At 49.9% G+C, this 17,485-nt stretch overlaps 1 protein-coding gene across 4 annotated transcripts in view; it reads right to left on the bottom strand.

Moving 5' to 3' along the window:
- The window catches only part of Efcab8 (EF-hand calcium binding domain 8), a 65,923-nt gene that overhangs the window by 37,926 nt on the left and 10,512 nt on the right, over positions 1 to 17,485 (bottom strand). For all 4 annotated transcript variants that reach the window (XM_040746530.1, XM_040746531.1, XM_040746532.1 and 1 more), the window contains exons 6-12: positions 16,546 to 16,649; positions 12,908 to 13,043; positions 11,678 to 11,783; positions 9,040 to 9,124; positions 8,085 to 8,209; positions 5,503 to 5,576; positions 2,927 to 3,057 (exon numbers count right to left, since the gene is read on the bottom strand). In XM_040746530.1, coding sequence (XP_040602464.1) covers positions 2,927 to 3,057; positions 5,503 to 5,576; positions 8,085 to 8,209; positions 9,040 to 9,124; positions 11,678 to 11,783; positions 12,908 to 13,043; positions 16,546 to 16,649 — 761 coding nt within the window. The remainder of the gene's footprint in view (positions 1 to 2,926; positions 3,058 to 5,502; positions 5,577 to 8,084; positions 8,210 to 9,039; positions 9,125 to 11,677; positions 11,784 to 12,907; positions 13,044 to 16,545; positions 16,650 to 17,485) is intronic.

Here is a 17,485-nt window from a genome sequence, read left to right as displayed (position 1 = left end):
ATAAGTATGTGTTAAAAAAGACAAAAGCAGATGCCCCCATCTACGAGTCCATGTGCAGAGAAATGTTCTGGAACAATGGTCGACAAAAGGATGAAAGGAATTACTTCAGATTAACTCACTCATCTATGCAACAGGCATCTGCTGGCTCCTGTCCCTGCCAGGACTTGGGAGCCACTGTGCTCCCCGCCTTTCTGCTCTTGTCTCCCTCCTGGAGCAAAGCACAGGAGCAAGGAAACAGACGGAGACAGGGGGGACAGTGACCAGCTATGAGGGTGACTTGGCAGAGGGAAACTGAATGACTCCTTTTGGACAGCCTCTCTGAGAAGGGTGATGGGAGGCAGAAACCTGCAGGGGAATTAGAGATGGCCAAGGGGAGCTTGCGGGGGTGGGGCGAGGGGGGAAACGAGGCTTCGGACTCAGGAAGCAGCTAGTACAAGGTTACAGGGTTGGCGATGTGGTTAGAGGCAAGGTAGTGGAGGACTGCACTATGAAGAATCTAAGCAGGACTCCAGAGAGATGAGATCTGTAGATGGTTATGTATAGGGACAGCAGCCAGAGGGAACCTGTGAGCAGTGACAATGACTTCAGATAGGAGTTGGTGGAAGAAATAAGAAAAGAGAAAGGAGGGGAGGCAGGGTGGGTCAGTTAATCACTTCAAACCAGTTCCTACAGCCCCAATCCCTGATCCTCCCTCCAGCTCTGCTCCTGGCTCAACCACCAGGAAGGATGAAGCTGGACCTTCGGGGACCTTAGATGCTGAGGGTGACTTCACAAGAGTCAGGTTTGGCAATTCAAGTCTCCTACAGTGGTTACTCCCCAAGAGAGCATCAGATACCAGAGACCAGCAGACAACCAATAGTGCCACCTCCTGGCCCCAAGTGGTACTGCACCAAGATGGAAAAATTAAAAATTCCAACCTCTCCACCTCCACCCTTGGCCACCTCCAGGTTACAAACATGCATAGCCTGAACTATTGTGATAGCCTTCTCCCTGGTGGACCCACCTCTCCTGGCACTGAGACTTGAAGACATAAGTTATGATCCCTCCATGCCTTTGCTCAAAATCATCTGTACTTTGCTTGTACCTAAATCCAAAAAACTAGAACATGGCATTCTAAGGTACTTGAATTAGTGCCTAGGTGATAAGGAATTTTGGATTTTTTATGTTCTTATGTATATATTTGAGATTTTTCAAAATAAAAATATTAATAATAAGATGAGATTCAGAGAATGATGATGCATGACTTTAATCCCAGAACTCAGGAGGCACGCAGATCTCCGTGAGTTAGAGATTAGTCTGGTCTACATAGTGAGTTCCAGACCAGCCAGAGCTACACAATGAGACCCTGTCTCAAAAACAATTTAAAAAAGAAAGAAACCAAGAGAGAACTTAGACTTTGGCTCAGTGATGGGGTGCTTGCCTAGTAAGCACAAGACCTTGGGTTTGGTCCCCTGCAACAGGGGTAAAACAAAACAAGAAAGGCAGATATGGTGACTCATGCCTATAATGCCAGCACTCAGGTGATGGAAGCAGGAGAATGGCAAGTTCAAGGCCAGCCTGAGCTACACAGCAAGACTTATTCTCAAAGTGAAAACAAACAACAGGGAGAGAGAAAACAAAAGAAAGGCTAGAACACAGCTAGAGAAAGGAGCAGAGGCCGGGGAAGGAGTGTGCCTCGACTTTGGTCTGTGCATCTTGAATGGAGGATGAGATGGGAAAGAAGGGAGGACATCAGAACCAGCCTCCAGAGACCACGGTGAGGTGACCCTCCGGCCTCCTGACTTCAAATGCAATAAAATTAAAAACTTCTAGGATGAAGGAAACAAAAATACTGGAACTTCTCAAAGAAGAAATGCGCACGCTCATGGCTTGCCATAGGAAGAGGAGATTCGCCTTTTGCTAACTAATTAACTTACTCTGCAACTGATGGTTTTCTTGTTTGTTTTTACTGTGTGGTTTGCCACACAGAACACTCTCCACTCAAGGAATCTCTGAGGTCTGAGGTAGGCACTGGCTTCACCCTTCACGGTGGGGAAACTGAGGCTTCCAGGGTGAAGCCACTCACTTTCACTACTTCATTTAGAAATGAATTTTGAGCCCAACCAGTGGCATAGGCCTGGAATGCTAGTCCTTGCAGGGTGGAGGCAGGAGGATCAGAAGTTCAAGACCAGCTTGGGTTACATGAGACCCTGCCTCACTGACCCCTTCAAAAAAGAGAAAGAGAAAAGATAAGATGTGCCTTCTGTCTACCTACTTAACATAGGCTGGGGTTGACTTGTTTTTGTTATTTGTGTTTAAGAGATTGGTCAGCAAAACAAGTCTATTGGGGCTGGGCAGGTGGCTCAAGGGTAGCGTACTTTCACACCAGCATGAGGACCTAAGTTTGAATTCCCAGATGCCGCAGAAAGTTGGGCATTGTAGTACACATCTGTAATCCTGTCTTTCTTCAGCAAGCTATGATGCCAAACCAGGAGAACCTTCAGGAACTCAAGTGGTCAACAACAAAGAGGCCCTGTCTCAAACAGTGGGCGGTGAAGACCAACTCTGGAGACTGTTTTCTGACCTCCACATGTACACTCACTAAGGCATGCATTCTACCACACCGAGAGAGAGAGAGAGAGAGAGAGAGAGAGAGAGAGAGAGAGAGAGAGAGAGAGAGAGAGAGTTAAAATAGGCCTGTTACCCTTTTGCCACTGGTAGACATTCCAAAATGATGATTAAGCAGAACCCAGAGCCAGGTTCTAGGCTCTACATCCACTGTCAGCCTGTGGGGCACAGCTACTTCCTGGGACTCAGCACAAGCGTCAGGACAGTGCCCTATTGATGATGCACCAATCCAGAGGTGTGTCATCTCTCATCATGGCTATCTGAATGCAGCAGAGGGAACCAGACTGATCCAGGATACACCTCCTGTCCATCTCCTTACCTGGGCTTCTCGGGGTCTTTGGTTGGCAGGATTATCAGCACCAGTGAGGACCTCTCAATGGCTGAACAGGAGACCACCACATTCAGCTGGGGGATGAACTTGACCTGCTGACACCAGTTGGGGTGGAGACTCTGGGGGGGGGGGAGAAAATGACTGTAGCAGGAGGCTTCCCAGGGACAGTCGAGTTCCATATCCCACCCCTGGAACTTAGCCAGGGCCAGTGCTGGATGGGGTGGAAGGTCACAAAATCTAAGGCCCTTACCTTAGCGACCACAGCTTAGACAAAGTGATGTGGCCCACAGTCCCAGCCAGGTCCCATGGACAGGGTGTCTGGCCCATCACTGTCACCAAACCTATGGTCATCTGGACTCCTGTGTCCTAAGACTCTTGTAGACTTAGAAGCTGCAGAGCCTGGGCTAGTTATAATATCATTCCTCCAAGCAGGGAGAAAGGGTGGACTCAAAGGTGTCTAGAACCTAGTCTGTCTTCTACTGGCTACCTCCACTACAAGGAGCCTGGATTTCTGGGCCCACTGGCACCCTCTGTATTTGTCAGAGCACAGTAGCTTCCAGGATCAGGAGGGGAAGAATGGGTACCCTGCCAGGACTGTAGCAACAGGGAGATAGCTAGCACCCAGAGGGCAGAGAAGGCAGGCTGGCTCAGGCCATGACTGGCAAGATTTTGTCAACTTGACACAAACTAGAGTCAATTGGGAGGAGGGAGCCTCAGCTGAAGAATTGCCTCCATCAGACTGGCTGGTAGGTGTGTCTATGGGTCGTTTTCTTGATTAATGATTGAGGTGAGAGGGCCCAGCCCCCTGCTGGTGGTGTCAGCCCTGGGCTATATGAGAAAGCAGGCTGAGCAAGCCATGGAGAGCAGCCAGTGAGCAGCACCCTCCATGGCTCCTGCCTCAGTGTCTGCTTGAGTTCCTGCCCGACCTCCCTCGATGATGATATGTGATGGCAGCGTGTGAGCCAAAGAAACCCTTTCATCACCAAGTTGCCTTTGCTCAGTGTTTATCACAGCAACGGAGAGAAAACCAGCAAGTCTTCACTCTGGACCTAACTTAGCTCCCAGTCTGGAGATTTCCTTCCTGGGACAAGAAAAGTGGAGAGTAAAGAACACAGATGGACACAATTATCAAACATTCATTCAGCACCTTGTACGTGCAAGCCCCTGGGTTGGGCCTTGTGTCTCTGTTTCCTCTAATGGTATCTAAGCCAAGGTACTGAATGAGGCCTGGGATGCTTAGTAACTTCAAAGGCAAGCTTCATCCTGATGAGATGACCACAGATGAAGAGGAGAAGGAGTCAAGCCCGGGATGGCAATCCCAGCACTTGGGAGGTGGAGGTAGGAGGAGCAGGTGTTCAAAGACAGCAACCTTGAACCCAGCCTCAAAAAGAGAAAAAGAAAAGAGGGGAAGGGGGAAGTAGTGTGGGTACTACTTCCTGTGAGGTCACAGATCTGTTCCTAAAGTGTGTCCAACTCAGATCTGCCCCAAGAACATCATTCCTTCATTTGTTCCTCAAATGTACCAGGAGTCACTGGGCCCTGGGTACTGTTTTGGGAACTGGAGACAGAACAGAGGGCACAACCCACGAAGCCCCCATCCTTGAGGAGCTGTCACTGTCATGAGGATAACAGGATAAGAACAATAGATAGGTAATTCAAAGTTGGGAGTGATAACCTCTTCTGGGGACAGGGCTAACAGCAGAGGCAGCAGCAGGGCATTCAGGGCCAGCTACTTAGGACCTGAAGTATGGGGATGATAGATGAACCAAGCAGAAGACCTCTGCAGCATGAAGGAATAATGTGTGCCAGAGCCCTGTGCTAAGGGGCTTGAGGAGCTCTAGGGTGAGCTAGGGAGCCTGTCTCAGCAACAAATGAGAAGAAAGTGGAGAACAGCAGGAGATGGGGATGTAGCTCAGGTGGTAGAATGTTTGCCTAGAATGCACAGAGCCCTGGATTCAATACCCAGCATATATATGATGGCTCATGCCTGTAATAACAGCACTTGGAAGGTGAAGGCAAGAATATCACAAACTCAAAGTCATCCTTGCCTACATAGAAACTTCAAGGCTAGCCTTGAATACATGAGACTCTGACCCTGGTTGAAGGACTGGGGCATTAACAATGGAGTAAGCTAGGGGCTTGATCAGCTTGTGTTTGATAGTCATGTAAAAAACTTTAGATTGCTTCAAGTACGATAAGAAGCTGCTGGGGTGATATGACTATATTCTAAAGCAGATTTCCTCTGGTTGCTGAATTGAGAAAGCACTTCATGGAGAGGGAGAGCAGAGAAGCCAAACAGAAAGCCAGTGATTATTCAGAATAAAGGCGATGCTTTCACTGCCTCCGGGAAGCCAAGAAGGCAGTGAGAGAGACAGGGCTAGCCCTGGGACACACCTGTGTCCTAGGGAGGTGTGGATGGGATGCAACAGCTTCCTGGACTCTGTCCTTAGAGGCCAAGTCCCCAAGAGCTGAGGCTGAGTCTAAAGGGTAAATCCTTTTAGCACATTTATTTTTGAGTAGAGAACATATATGAATAATTACAGGCTAAGGAAAGACACACTTACCTTCATTCGGTAGCTTCTATACAGAGGTGACTTCTCATTTAAGAGTTTCCGCAAGGAAACGTTGGTCCAGTTATCTGATAGGGAAACAACCAGAGTCCACATCAGCAACTGCTCCTCTGCCTGCTTAGATATTTTCACCAATGAGCATCCATGCTTCCCAGAGCGCCAACCAGCCAGCCACTCATGGGAGCCTCGTGGGACTTGATGAGCTCGGCAGTGCTTCCAGCTGTTTCCCTGCTGCCCAGCACGGCCCTGCAAACCCAGAGTACAACAGAGACCAGCTTCCAGGGGCTATACACTCCCAGGTGCTGCCACCTAAACAGGCTGGCTTCCCCTTAGTGTGTTCCAGAGAATGAATGGAGACTTCAAGTTGTATTCACTCTGAAAAGTGATATACCTGGGGTCTTGCCATCATGCCTCGGGACACATGGCCTCCTTGGCCAGAAAGCAAAAGTCCCAAGAAGTACAGGATGCGTGTATGCATCATGGGCAAGCAACTACTACATGCCAGGCACTGCCCACACCAACTGCCCTGCCCTTGTAAAACCACCCAGGCAGCAGCTGATGAACCTCCAGGGAGAGCAAACCGATACAGTTGGATGAGTCAGTGGTGCCGGGTGATGCTTGTAGGGTCAGAAGCTGTTCAAGGAAGTAGGTCAGAAACGCTGGTCAGTTTGGCTTTAGGTCTGAGGGATCATAGAGGGGAAACCCTGGAGGTGTGGGTGGTGGCATGGAGTGTCTGTACAGGGGTAAGAGGAAGCTTCCAAAGGGGAAAAAAGTCCCCAGGTTGAGGAGATAACTCAGTCTGTAAAGTGCTTGCTACACAGGAGGAAGATCCAACTGTAATCACCAGAGCCTGTGAAAAGCGTGCTTGCTCCCAGAACTGGAGAGCAAGCGGAGACAGGAGGATTCCTGGAGCTTGGTGAGCCCCCTACTAAAACACAAGGTGGACAGTTCCTGAGGAATGGTGCCTGTTGTTGGCCTCTGGCCTCCACACACATGTGCACACACATGCATAAGCATCCAGCAAACACATGTATGCACAATACATAGACACACACATGCAAAAGAAGTCCTGAGCCAGATAGGATGTTGCTTGTGGCTGATAACATGGAAGCTGCAGCATACAGTGTCTACTGCCCATCTTTCCCATTAGGCTCTGAGATCCTGGGAGGATAGAAAGACACAACCTCTAGGCACTTCTATGTACCTAACACTCACTCATTCTGGGCATCCTATAGCAGAGCCAAAAATTAAGCATGGTTGTCAGCTTCCCCTGTTTGAATAGGAGATTGAAGCACAGAAAGATTAAGCAACTGACTAGGTACACACTGCTTAGCTTTGTCCATCCCCTCTCGCATCTCACCATATCTTCAAATGTATTTCCAGTCTTCAGTTTATTGGGTGTTCCAGAAGGACTCACACCCATTAACTCCCTACCTTGTTTCATTCACTACTCATCACAGAGACCACCAAGACACAAACATGACCAGGGCAAGGCTGATGGGACACGAGCATAATAGTGTTAGCTGGAAGGGTAGCTCAGTGCTACAAAGCTTGTCTGACACATTCAAGGTTCTGGGTTCAATCTCTGGCCCACACACACACACACACACACACACACACACACACACACACACTAGTGCTTGCTTATTCCCTTACAGAACATCAGCAAGCCAGCTTAGCAGGGGTCCCTGCCAAGGCCTGGGAACCCTTGGAAACCTCCTTAGCTAGAAGTCCCAGCAAGGGCTACCTTGGCATCCTGGATGGAAAGGAGGCAGGGCCCCAGGGTCCAGGCTCCTAGGGTGACTAGAGATCCAGCACCACACCCAAGGACCCCTCCTGGATCTGATCCAGTCCCAATCACTCCCCCAGAAGCCCCAGGTCGGTGGCCTCTGCTGACCTTGCACCCTTTGTCAAACAAGCTCCAAATGACTTCCTGAGTCAGTTTAGGGCCCATCCCAGCAAGTGATGAGAATTGAGACTCTGGACATGCAACTTTCAGTAACCACTCCCCAGCCTCTGGGCAGGTATGAGTAGCTTCAGTTCACTAACCCTCTTAATGGGCAGGAACAAGTCCCTCAGTCCTCGTGGGTGGAGATGACAGGAGATGGTGCATCAAGAGCTCAGGGTACAGCTGCTTACTGATGCCAGCTGTGTTTATTCACACTGCCGCCAAGCTGGGTAGTCCCCCAGGCTCCACCACAGCCCACTCTGTGGCCTCGCTAGTCTACTCTCACCCATTCAAAGATAGCTCAAAACCAGGAAGAGCAGAAGCCCTCAAAATCGTCAGACAAGGTCACCATCCTGAACCTCGGAGAGTAGGAGGTGTCCCAGGGCCACAGCCAAGCACTTACTCTCCCTGCAGCCTTCAGTCCTCACCAGCAGAAGTCCCCACCTCAAAAGAATGTCTCTCAGCTAGGACCCTCTGGACTTCCCGGGTCCCTGCCCCAGTAAGCAGGGCGCTCACTCTCTGAGCTCCGGAGACAAGGAAATAAGAATGCCTCAGAGTCAGGCATCCACTCAGCCTCCACGTCTACCCACTCCCCAGGCCTCTGCCCATTCCCACATCCTTTAGCTACCCCACTTGGAGGTCCGGGGAAGGATTTGTGGGTTGAACAATCCACCAGTCACATTATCAGACATGAAGATGACGACGTTGCCTTTGGTGTCCCCATAGCAGAACACAGCTTTGTGATAGTCAGACCTGGGGAAAGAGGAAGACAGAACGTGCTGTGTGTCAGATCGGGATTGACTGAGGTGGCATAAAAATAAAGAGGAGGCTGACCTCTACAGAAGCGGGCTGCCTTCAATCAGAACAACAAAGGGCAGCCTCTGCCATAAGTGTGCCAGCTGTGCACAGGGCACCAGGGATTTGGGGTTCTGTTTTTAAATAGGGAAGAAAAGGAAATTTGGGGGTAGGAAGATTTTTGTCTAAAAATCTTTCCCAAGTTCATAAAGGCGTCCCATCACACTGGCATCCTTGCCAGGAGTGCTCCTGGAGGTCCTAATGACGTGTTGACCCCTTGCCACTGATCTCCCTCCTTAGAACTACGGCCCACTGCTGTCACTGATGCTACCAGTGAGTCAAATCTTCCTGCGTGGAGTTTCTCAGGCTGCTTGAAGCTGTTAGGTTATTAACCCTTCCTGTGGAGCCTTCAGCCCTACTGCCCCAAGGGACATGGACACTTCCAACAGACTTCCAGCCTTGCTCTGGGCCTCTGGCCAGTGACCAAGAACATCCCAATCATCACTGAACCACAGGTTCTGTTTCAACCACTTTTACTTCTCAGAGACCTCAGTGTAGTAGGTCAAGCCTCTGCTAACGCTCAGTGGTTGACAGGGTAAGAAAGGAAAGGGGAGTAAGGATGACTCTAGGAGCAGGGTGACTGTGCAAGACCCAGGGAGAGAAGCAGTGAGGGGCAATGTGGCAATGAGCTCAGAACCAACTCTCCCCGGTGCCTCTCTGCAGTCCCAGCTCCCTTCCCAGCCACGTGGTAGCTGCCAAGATCCTGTCCTAGCTCCTGTGAGACTCACCAGTAGTCCATGACCATGACACAGCTATCCAGGTCAATAAAGGTGAAAGCCCGGACACATTTGTGGTTACTGATATCAAAGAACTCTGGGAAAGAGAAAAGAGAGGGACATATAGAGCCAAGAGCCACAGCTGGGACTTAGGAGGTTCTGGTAGTGACAAGCAGCATCCAGCATTTCCTGCCATCTCTCTGGCCCTGTAGCCCACCCCACCCCACCTCCACAGCAACCTAGAGCAGCAGAGCCGAGCACAGCCACTCACCAAGCTGCAAACTATCTTTGATACCCCACTTCGGCCAGAACAAAAGCCTAGTGCAGACCTCAGTCAGTAAAGTCCTTTAGGATCAGACCCTCCACAGTCCAGTGTATCTTCTGTGTGTGGAAGAACACCTCAATCCTCCCCCTGCCTGGCCTGTGGCCCCTGTTCAGCCAGCGGGCTCTAAGTGTGCCAGATGTTTACCTCTGTAGATGCATCAACCTCATATACTCCTGGGTCTGCCACTCCCTACTTTGCCCACCTTGAATACCCCCACAACCTTTCCAGACCAGCTCCGTGACCCCTTCTTAGAAAGGCTTCCCCCTCTTCAGCTAGGCCTGCTGGCATTCTCCCACCTGGCTAGCTGCCTGTCAATCTTCCTCACCATCTTTATCTCTGCCTCAAGTTCATTTCTGTTTTATTGGACTGTGGGCCGCCTGACCTGGCCTGAGAACTGTGTGAAGGAAGGCAGGGAGCATGTTTTACATGGCACCCGTGAGGTCCTCAGCATCTAACACAGCACCCAGGGCTCCACTCTACTGAGTAACCGTGGCTGTGATATACAAACGAAGAGACAAATTCCAACCCTGGGTGATGTGGATATCAGGCAACTTCTGGCCCCTGTGGTCTATGTGTGTGCATTCCTGTAGGTGTTTAGAGCAAACAGAAACAAATAGATCTGCTCCCCATCACTCACCACACCTCATCATGGCTAGAGCTGGGAACCCCAAGCAGGCCAGACACCAGGTGAGCTCATGACATGCAGGTTCAGATGAGGAACACATTGTTCGGTGGCTTTATGCAGCCCCACACCCCCACTTCCACCCCTCACTGTCTGGAACCAGTCTGCCAGACTGATCTTTTGAAACATTATTTCTATCCTGCCCCAAAGCCTTTGGGGCCCTGACACACAGCTGCTATTAACTAAACCCTACCCCCTAGGAAGCCTGGCACCTTCCGGCAGCCATGACCTCAAATCAGTCAGTCTAATGAGACTGAAGAGCAGACTCCCACGTTAGAATGACAGACCCTCAAGTGTCTGCTTCCTACAGGCTCAGCCACCCCAGAAGGGCTATGAGTCGCACAGCAGAACTAGCTGGGCCGAGCAACACAGGTCAAGGTTCATGCTGGTAGCCCTCTACCCTTGACCAAGTGCTCTGAGCCAACCACATCTGTTCAATCAGCAGAGCTTGACAGCATGAGGAGATGGGGCCAGGCTCTCAGGGCTGAGGGTGAAAGGAGAGAACACTAGGAATCATGGGTAGCAACCAGCTCCTAATTGCTCAAACCCTTGCTTTTCTGGCTGCATCACAGTCTGTCCTCTTGATAAGGACAGCATTGGCTAACATATGCCAAGCACCTGATACATCCAATCACTAACCCACACTCACCCTAGGAATACAGAGCATTGACCCTGGTTTTCCTCTGGGTAGACCAAGCCCTCGAAGACAAAGTAGCTGCTCAAAGTCACACACCTACTGAGTGGCAGACCAGAGTTGAAACCGGAACAGCCGCTCTCCAGTCTCCTATTTAGCTCTGCACCGTGAGTCATGGGGATACCAGGAATGTCCTTTCCCTGATAATCTGATCAATTGACCCCTTTGTCCATCCACCCACCTACCCAGCGCCACTAAGCCTCTAGGTGGCACCAAACACTGAGGTGTGAGTGAAGCAGACACAGTCCTCACTGCCTGAGCTCCGGGACAGAGAAGGCAGACACCAGAGACTCTCACTGACAAACATATGATCACACTCTGAAGAACTCCGCAGGGATGATTTTGAGAGGCACCTGGCTTGGACTAGGCGGTCATGGAAGGGTCTCTGGAGGAAGTAACACTGTGATGAATCAAAGGAAAAGTAGAAGCTCTGGCTGGGATGGGGAGAGGTGTGGGAGGTAGAGCAGAGGGTACAAATTGACCCACAGTGCCCATCAGATATGGCAAGAGAAGGTCACAGTATCCTCGGCACAAGTCTCCTCTCCCAGCCTGTGCTTTCTTAGGGCTTTCCGCAGGCCACTAGAGGGACCTTCAGAGGAAATGTGCTATCCCAGTGACAGTTACCCTAGCCTGGGCTGGAGGCAGCAGGACATGAGGATAGAATCAAGCTGGGGACTGGCATGGGATGTGGTTTACAATCTGAACTGTTCAATACTTGTAGATATTCAGCATTCACTGAGCACATCTGCATACAAAGCAATCAGCAACACAAGCGACCAACATCCAATGCTTCTTACAGCATAGAGCAGCCCTCACTACCCAACAACATTCCCAGAGGACTCCCCTTCATGTTCATGCTCCTAGTTCCTCAGTCAACAGGTCTGTCCCAAGTGCAGTTCCACCACTCACTAGAAGCCAAGGGTAGGCCTGGAGAGCCCCAGGGACTCACCTATCTTCAGCTCAGTTGAGGCGACTGCAATGAGGTTCATGTTGTGTATACATACCATGTCCACAACCCACATCTGCTGATGGCCGAACTGCTGGGTCTGGGTTAGCTGGCAGAAGAAGACAGAGCCTCGGGTCACAGAAAGTTACTAGCCGAGTGCAGAGGTGCAGGGACCTTTCCTGCCACACAAGGTCCCAGAGCAATCGTAGTCCTGGCATGCCTCATACCAGCACTGAAAACAGAGCCTTAGCTAAATTCCTCCAGGCTATCCTCTCATCTGTAAAATGGGCCATCTTCATGATCCCAGTGACTTAAGGCCAGGCCCAACTTCCAAAGCCTTCCATTTGCACACAGTGAGTCCCCAGTGGGTTCTGGCCGATGGTCCGGAGAGGCCCACAATCTATCCCAAGCCAGCTCCTTCAGGAAGAACCTCCAAAACTCTCAGGACTTCCCAAGAAGGTTTCCTCTTCCTCTGTCTCTTCACATAAGCCTTACTGGGGAAACCTGAAGGGCAGGCCTTTCCTTGTTTGTTGCAGGATCCTCCACTAGCCTGGCAGCATCAAATGCACAGCAGACTTGCCTGAATGTGTCATTCCTTACTACACTAGGCCGTGAGCTGATAGCAGAAAGCCCATGATGATACCGGCTTATACTCATCTTAATATAAGCCAGTGATGAATGCCTTGATCTGCTCAAGCATGACCCATGATCCATACTATTAAGTTCCGCTTCAATCCTGAGAAGGGCTACTACTCTAAGTCTCCTGGGGCATACAAGGAATCAGAGACATCTCAGCCAGCATCTCACAACTGTTCTATAGTATAGTTGGGACTCTAACTCTGGCAGTTGGACCCCAGAGCCCAAATACCATGATTTCCTGCCTGGACCAGACAAAGGTTTCAATCAGCAGGACTGAGGGACAATGTGGATATGATAGAGCATGGAGAGAAGGCTGGACACTGGCACAGAGACTGGAGGATAACACTCACTGAGATGGGGACTCCAGGGACACACTCCCTGGACAAACTGCTTTGGAGGTGCCTAGTAGACATCCAAGCAGTGTTCTGCTTAGTAGGTGACAAGTATGAGGCTCCAATAGTAAAGTCAGAATATTGACCCAAGCCCTGTGACTTCAACGCCAGGCTGCTCAGATAATAAATGCCAACCAAGGGCAAGTCCACTCTGGGTACCACAACAATGGTTCTCCACCAACTCCATGAGTGTTCTACTCACCCGAAAGGAATTCATCATTGAGAAAGTCTCGGACCAGAACTGCAGGACCCCATCTTTAGTGACAGTCAGGAAACACCCCATCTTTTTGAACCGTTGAATTAAAAAAGCCACTTTCACAACCTCACTTCCATGGTGCCTACAAACGGCAAGAAGCAAGCATACAACTCAGAAAGAAAGTGTCTACATGAACCAAGAGCCACAGAAGAGGCAGGACAGAGGCAAGTGGGGACAGCTACACTGGTGTGCATGTGTACACACACACACACACACACACACACACACACACCAAGAAACTGTAGGTGGCTCTAGGGGACATGGGACTCTGCCCCTTCTCAAAGTGGACTTCAACTGGATCAACAAAGGCCACAAGAAAATGAACCCCAATAGAGGCTGAGTGTGGTTCAGTGGTAGACTGTTTGCCTAGTGTGTGTGAGGCTCTGGGTTCCATCCAGAAAAATAACCAACTACAATACAGTATGAGACAGACTCCAAAGCTTATCTCTAGAAATAGCCAGCCAGGTTCCTCACTTTGTGGGAGAGCAGAGACAGAGAGTGGAGAGCTTCAGAGCTTCTTTCATGGGAGAAACAGCCCGCAGACTATAGCTTGTGACATAAGCCTGAGAAATGACACTTTCTAACAATTGCTATCATACTCTGGGGCAAGGAGGAGAGCAGAACAAGGCAAGAGTAGATCAAGGGGTAACAAGGAGTTACCCAACTCCTCATGGCCAGGATACTGAACACAGAAAACAGTTCCTGGGCAGGCCTAGCCTTGCAGGCTTTTACCCCACAGCCTTCCCAGCAAGCCTCCATGCTACCTGCCAGTGGCTGCTTTCCTGCCCCAGTGTCAACAAAGCCAGCTCTCTGGCTATTAAGATTCACACTCCCCCATGTCATCTGCCCATCTTGGATCATGGTAGCTTAGGACAGGTCACATACATCACTTACAGGGTGTTGCATTCCACCCAGTCCCAGCAGAGCTGGAACTTAAGGCCTCCTCCAGAGCCTCTGACCTGAGGCCTGGGGAGAAATCTGCATGCAGTTCCACAGAGGAACAGGTATGAGCTGACCTGAGGCCTGGGGAGAAATCTACATGCAGTTCCACAGAGGAACAGGGGTATATGTATCTAGCTATAAGTCTCCTTGTCTCCTGTCATCAGTTTACTTCTCTGTACTGAAGGTGACCAATATTCCCAAATGTCTCTCTCTATCACTTCGACTCTGCCCTCTATATCAGGACCAAAGACTGTGGGAAATAGAGATGTGAGGCCCAAAGCTAACACAGGCCTGGGAATAGCATCTTGGGGAGGTCTGTTTCCTCATCAGTGCAGTGACCGTGCTTCTCCCTTTCTGGACAGTGAAAAGATCATAAAGGCTGATGTTTTGGGTGTGTGCTCAACTCAGACTCGGTAAGGTGAGCCAACTTTTAAGAGTCACCCTCTCATAAAATTACTAAACATTGCTTGGCCATTCTGACTTACTTTCTCCATCAGATCAGAGATCACTCTGGGTTTGTACGCTGTAGAAATAAATGAAAGCAAATAAGGAAAAAGCTTCCTAGGAATTTTGTGTCCCAGATTTTAAACATTCTTGAGATCTGAAGAAACAGAAAGACCAGTGAAGGGGAAGCTAGATCAAGTCAAGTGTTCATGTCAAAATTACAGTTATAAAATCTCTCATTATTCATGTTTAATTGGCTACTCTTCAATTAACTCCCAACCATATTTCTCTTTACAAGCTACTCTTCTATGATCTCCATTAAACTATCCTCCCCACTAAAGCTTCGGGCTGCCCAAGGTAGAGACAACCTCCAGACAACCACAGCCTGTATGGGGGTGGCTCTCTGAAGCAGGCCCACCACAGCCTGCTCTCACCAGACCACAAATGTGGCTCACCAAACTGTGCACCACAGGAGCTGGCACCCTGGCCACACAACCCAGCTTCTGGTGCTCCAACCCAGGGTAGTTCCAGGAAAGGAGAAAAGGCCCACAGGCAGCCCAGCTCAACAGCCCTGGAGGCAGAGGGGCAATGGTTCTCAACTTGTTGGTCATGGTCCCTTTAGGGGTCATATGATCCTTTCACAGGGGTCACATATCAGATATCCTACATATCAGATATTTACATTGTGATTCATAACAGTAGCAACAAAAGTAACAACAAAAATAATCTTATGGTTGGGGTCACCACAGCATGAGGAGTGTATTAAAGGGTCGCAGCATCAGGAAGGTTGAAAACAACTGCAAACCAACAAACTGCCCCTTGTCCTCAGGGTGTTAGAGGAAAGAACATCACTGGAGACAGGGCCACAGCATAGAAAGGAAGAGGTTGATGAAATCTGAGACACGCATTCCAAAGCATGGCACTTTGGACATTGAGTATTTTCAGCTGAAGGTGTTTAAAAAGCAGTTTGTCGCCATCATAAGATCCCAGATGGGGTCAATCTTATTATCTTTTGTTTTGTTTTATTTTCTGAAACAGAATGTCCTGTATACTAGGCTGGTCTCCAACTCATGGTGTAGCTAAAGGGTACCCTGAACGTATGGTCCTCCTGCCTCTACCACCTGAGTGCTGGGATTACAGGTGTGCACCACCACTCACAGCTACAGCCTTTGCTTCTGAAAAGTCAAGGACACACAGGAGACTAGGGATGGGCAGGCTGGCTAAGGCTCCAGTTATTACACCAACTCCTCCCTGCTTTGCCCCAAGTTCCCCAAGGCACTGGGGATTTAGATCAATTGAAGCAGTGCTTGGCTAGCATGCATGAAGCCCTGGATTTGACCCCCAGCACTGCATAAAACTAGCTGAATACCTGCAATCCAAGCACTCAGGAAGCAGAGATAGTAGGATCAAAAGTTCAAGTGAGTTGGAGGCCAGACTAGAATACATGAAAGAGGTTCATCTCAAAACTCAAATCAGCCATTTCCCCACAACTTTCCAGTCTTCCTCAAACCTAGCACACAGACACTTGGGACCTATAATTTCTAGCACTTTCACTTCTCTAGGAAGGTTCTCATGAAAACGTAAAACATATTAAGCAAGTATGTATGGTCTTCTCTTGTAGGTCATCTGCTACAGAAACCCTCCAAGGCCAAGCTCCAGTGGACACCCTGCATAGAGGGGCCACAGGCAGAGTGAGCAGCAGGCCAGATTGAGTCAAGATAGAGCCACTAAGTGCTACCGTCTCCTGAGGGTCAGCAAGGCCTCTCAGGGCCTCCACAGCTTGACCTGTTCCTCCCTGCCACCTCACAGGAGACTCCCAGCTGCACATATGTGAGCCATCTGTGCCTCTGAGGGTGACACCTCCAGACTCACTCAGCACTGGCCATACAGAGAAATAAGAGAAACTGTGGTGTGCAGAAAAGGTGGGGGAGAGACCTACAGCAGCCCCTTCACTTTCTGCCTGTTAGCCTGAGCAAGCCATCAGGCTGGCCTCGCTGAGCCTTGGCTTCCTCGTCTGTGAAAAGGGGACAAGCCACCTACCTTTGTCATCATGACCACCTACAGATTGTGAAGGGCGAGCTGAAAGGACAAGAGACCACCCAGCACCTTGGTCGGGCCAGCATAGTGAGGAGGGGCTCCCTGCGGCCCAGTGCCAGCACTTTGGCATCACACCTCGGCTGCAGGGAAGAGGCTCTTACAGGGGGATGATGGTCATGGGAAGGTAGAAGCGCAGGCGGTACTGGCTCTTCCTCATCTCCTCCTTGCCCTGGAACTCACGCATCATATAGTCCACATACTTCTGCTGTCTCAGAAAGATAAAGCGAGGGAAAGAGGGATTGGTAGTGGTCCTAATGTTTGCCTTTAGGCATCCAAGTCTGTCATACAGTATCTTTTCTTGTCTCTCTACAGCCCCCTCCAAGTGCCTCTGAAGGCTGTGCTCTGAGTACTCACCAGCAAAGTAGCCAAGCAACAGGCCTGTGCTTGAATCTCAAATGTGACAAGCATAATGTATAACCCGAAGCACCCCTCGGTCAGAGCCAAACCACCTGGCTGCCCATGGAAAGCTTCCAGTCACCTCTGCTTCACACAGAGGATAGTCCAATTGAGATACCATGTGTGATTTGTCCAAGTCCACAACCAAGTTAACAGTAGGGAGGTCCACAGCTATGTGGGTACACCTACCCTACAAATGTCTGCAACTCTGGGCTCCAGTGACCAGCCTCACTAAAACATTGGCAAGGCCCAAACACATGAAGCTAATGAGAAATAGGGACCAGTGATGGTGACACATGCTAGTCCCAGCTACTCAGTAGGCTGACAAAGAAGGATCACCTGAGCCCAAGAGTTCAAGACCAACATGGACAACAGAGTACCCATCTCAAAGAGAAAGGGGTGGGGGCGGGGAGAAGAGATAGAGGAAGGGGAGCAGAGGATGAACTAACTCAGTAGTAGAATGCTTACGTAGCACGCACAAGACCCTGAGTTCAAGCCCTAGCCACAAAAAAAAAAAAGAAGAGGTAGCAAGAATCATCGTGTAAACAGGGAATGCTGGGGACATTGTACCAAGCCATGAGAAGGTGTTCACAGGCAGTTACCTCACAGACCTCTGAGGCACACTCCTCAGGCTTGAACACAGGC

Source organism: Mesocricetus auratus, unplaced genomic scaffold (assembly GCF_017639785.1).
Source record: "Mesocricetus auratus isolate SY011 unplaced genomic scaffold, BCM_Maur_2.0 Super-Scaffold_100004, whole genome shotgun sequence".
NCBI lineage: Eukaryota > Metazoa > Chordata > Mammalia > Rodentia > Cricetidae > Mesocricetus > Mesocricetus auratus.
This window is presented reverse-complemented; position numbering and strand designations above follow the sequence as displayed.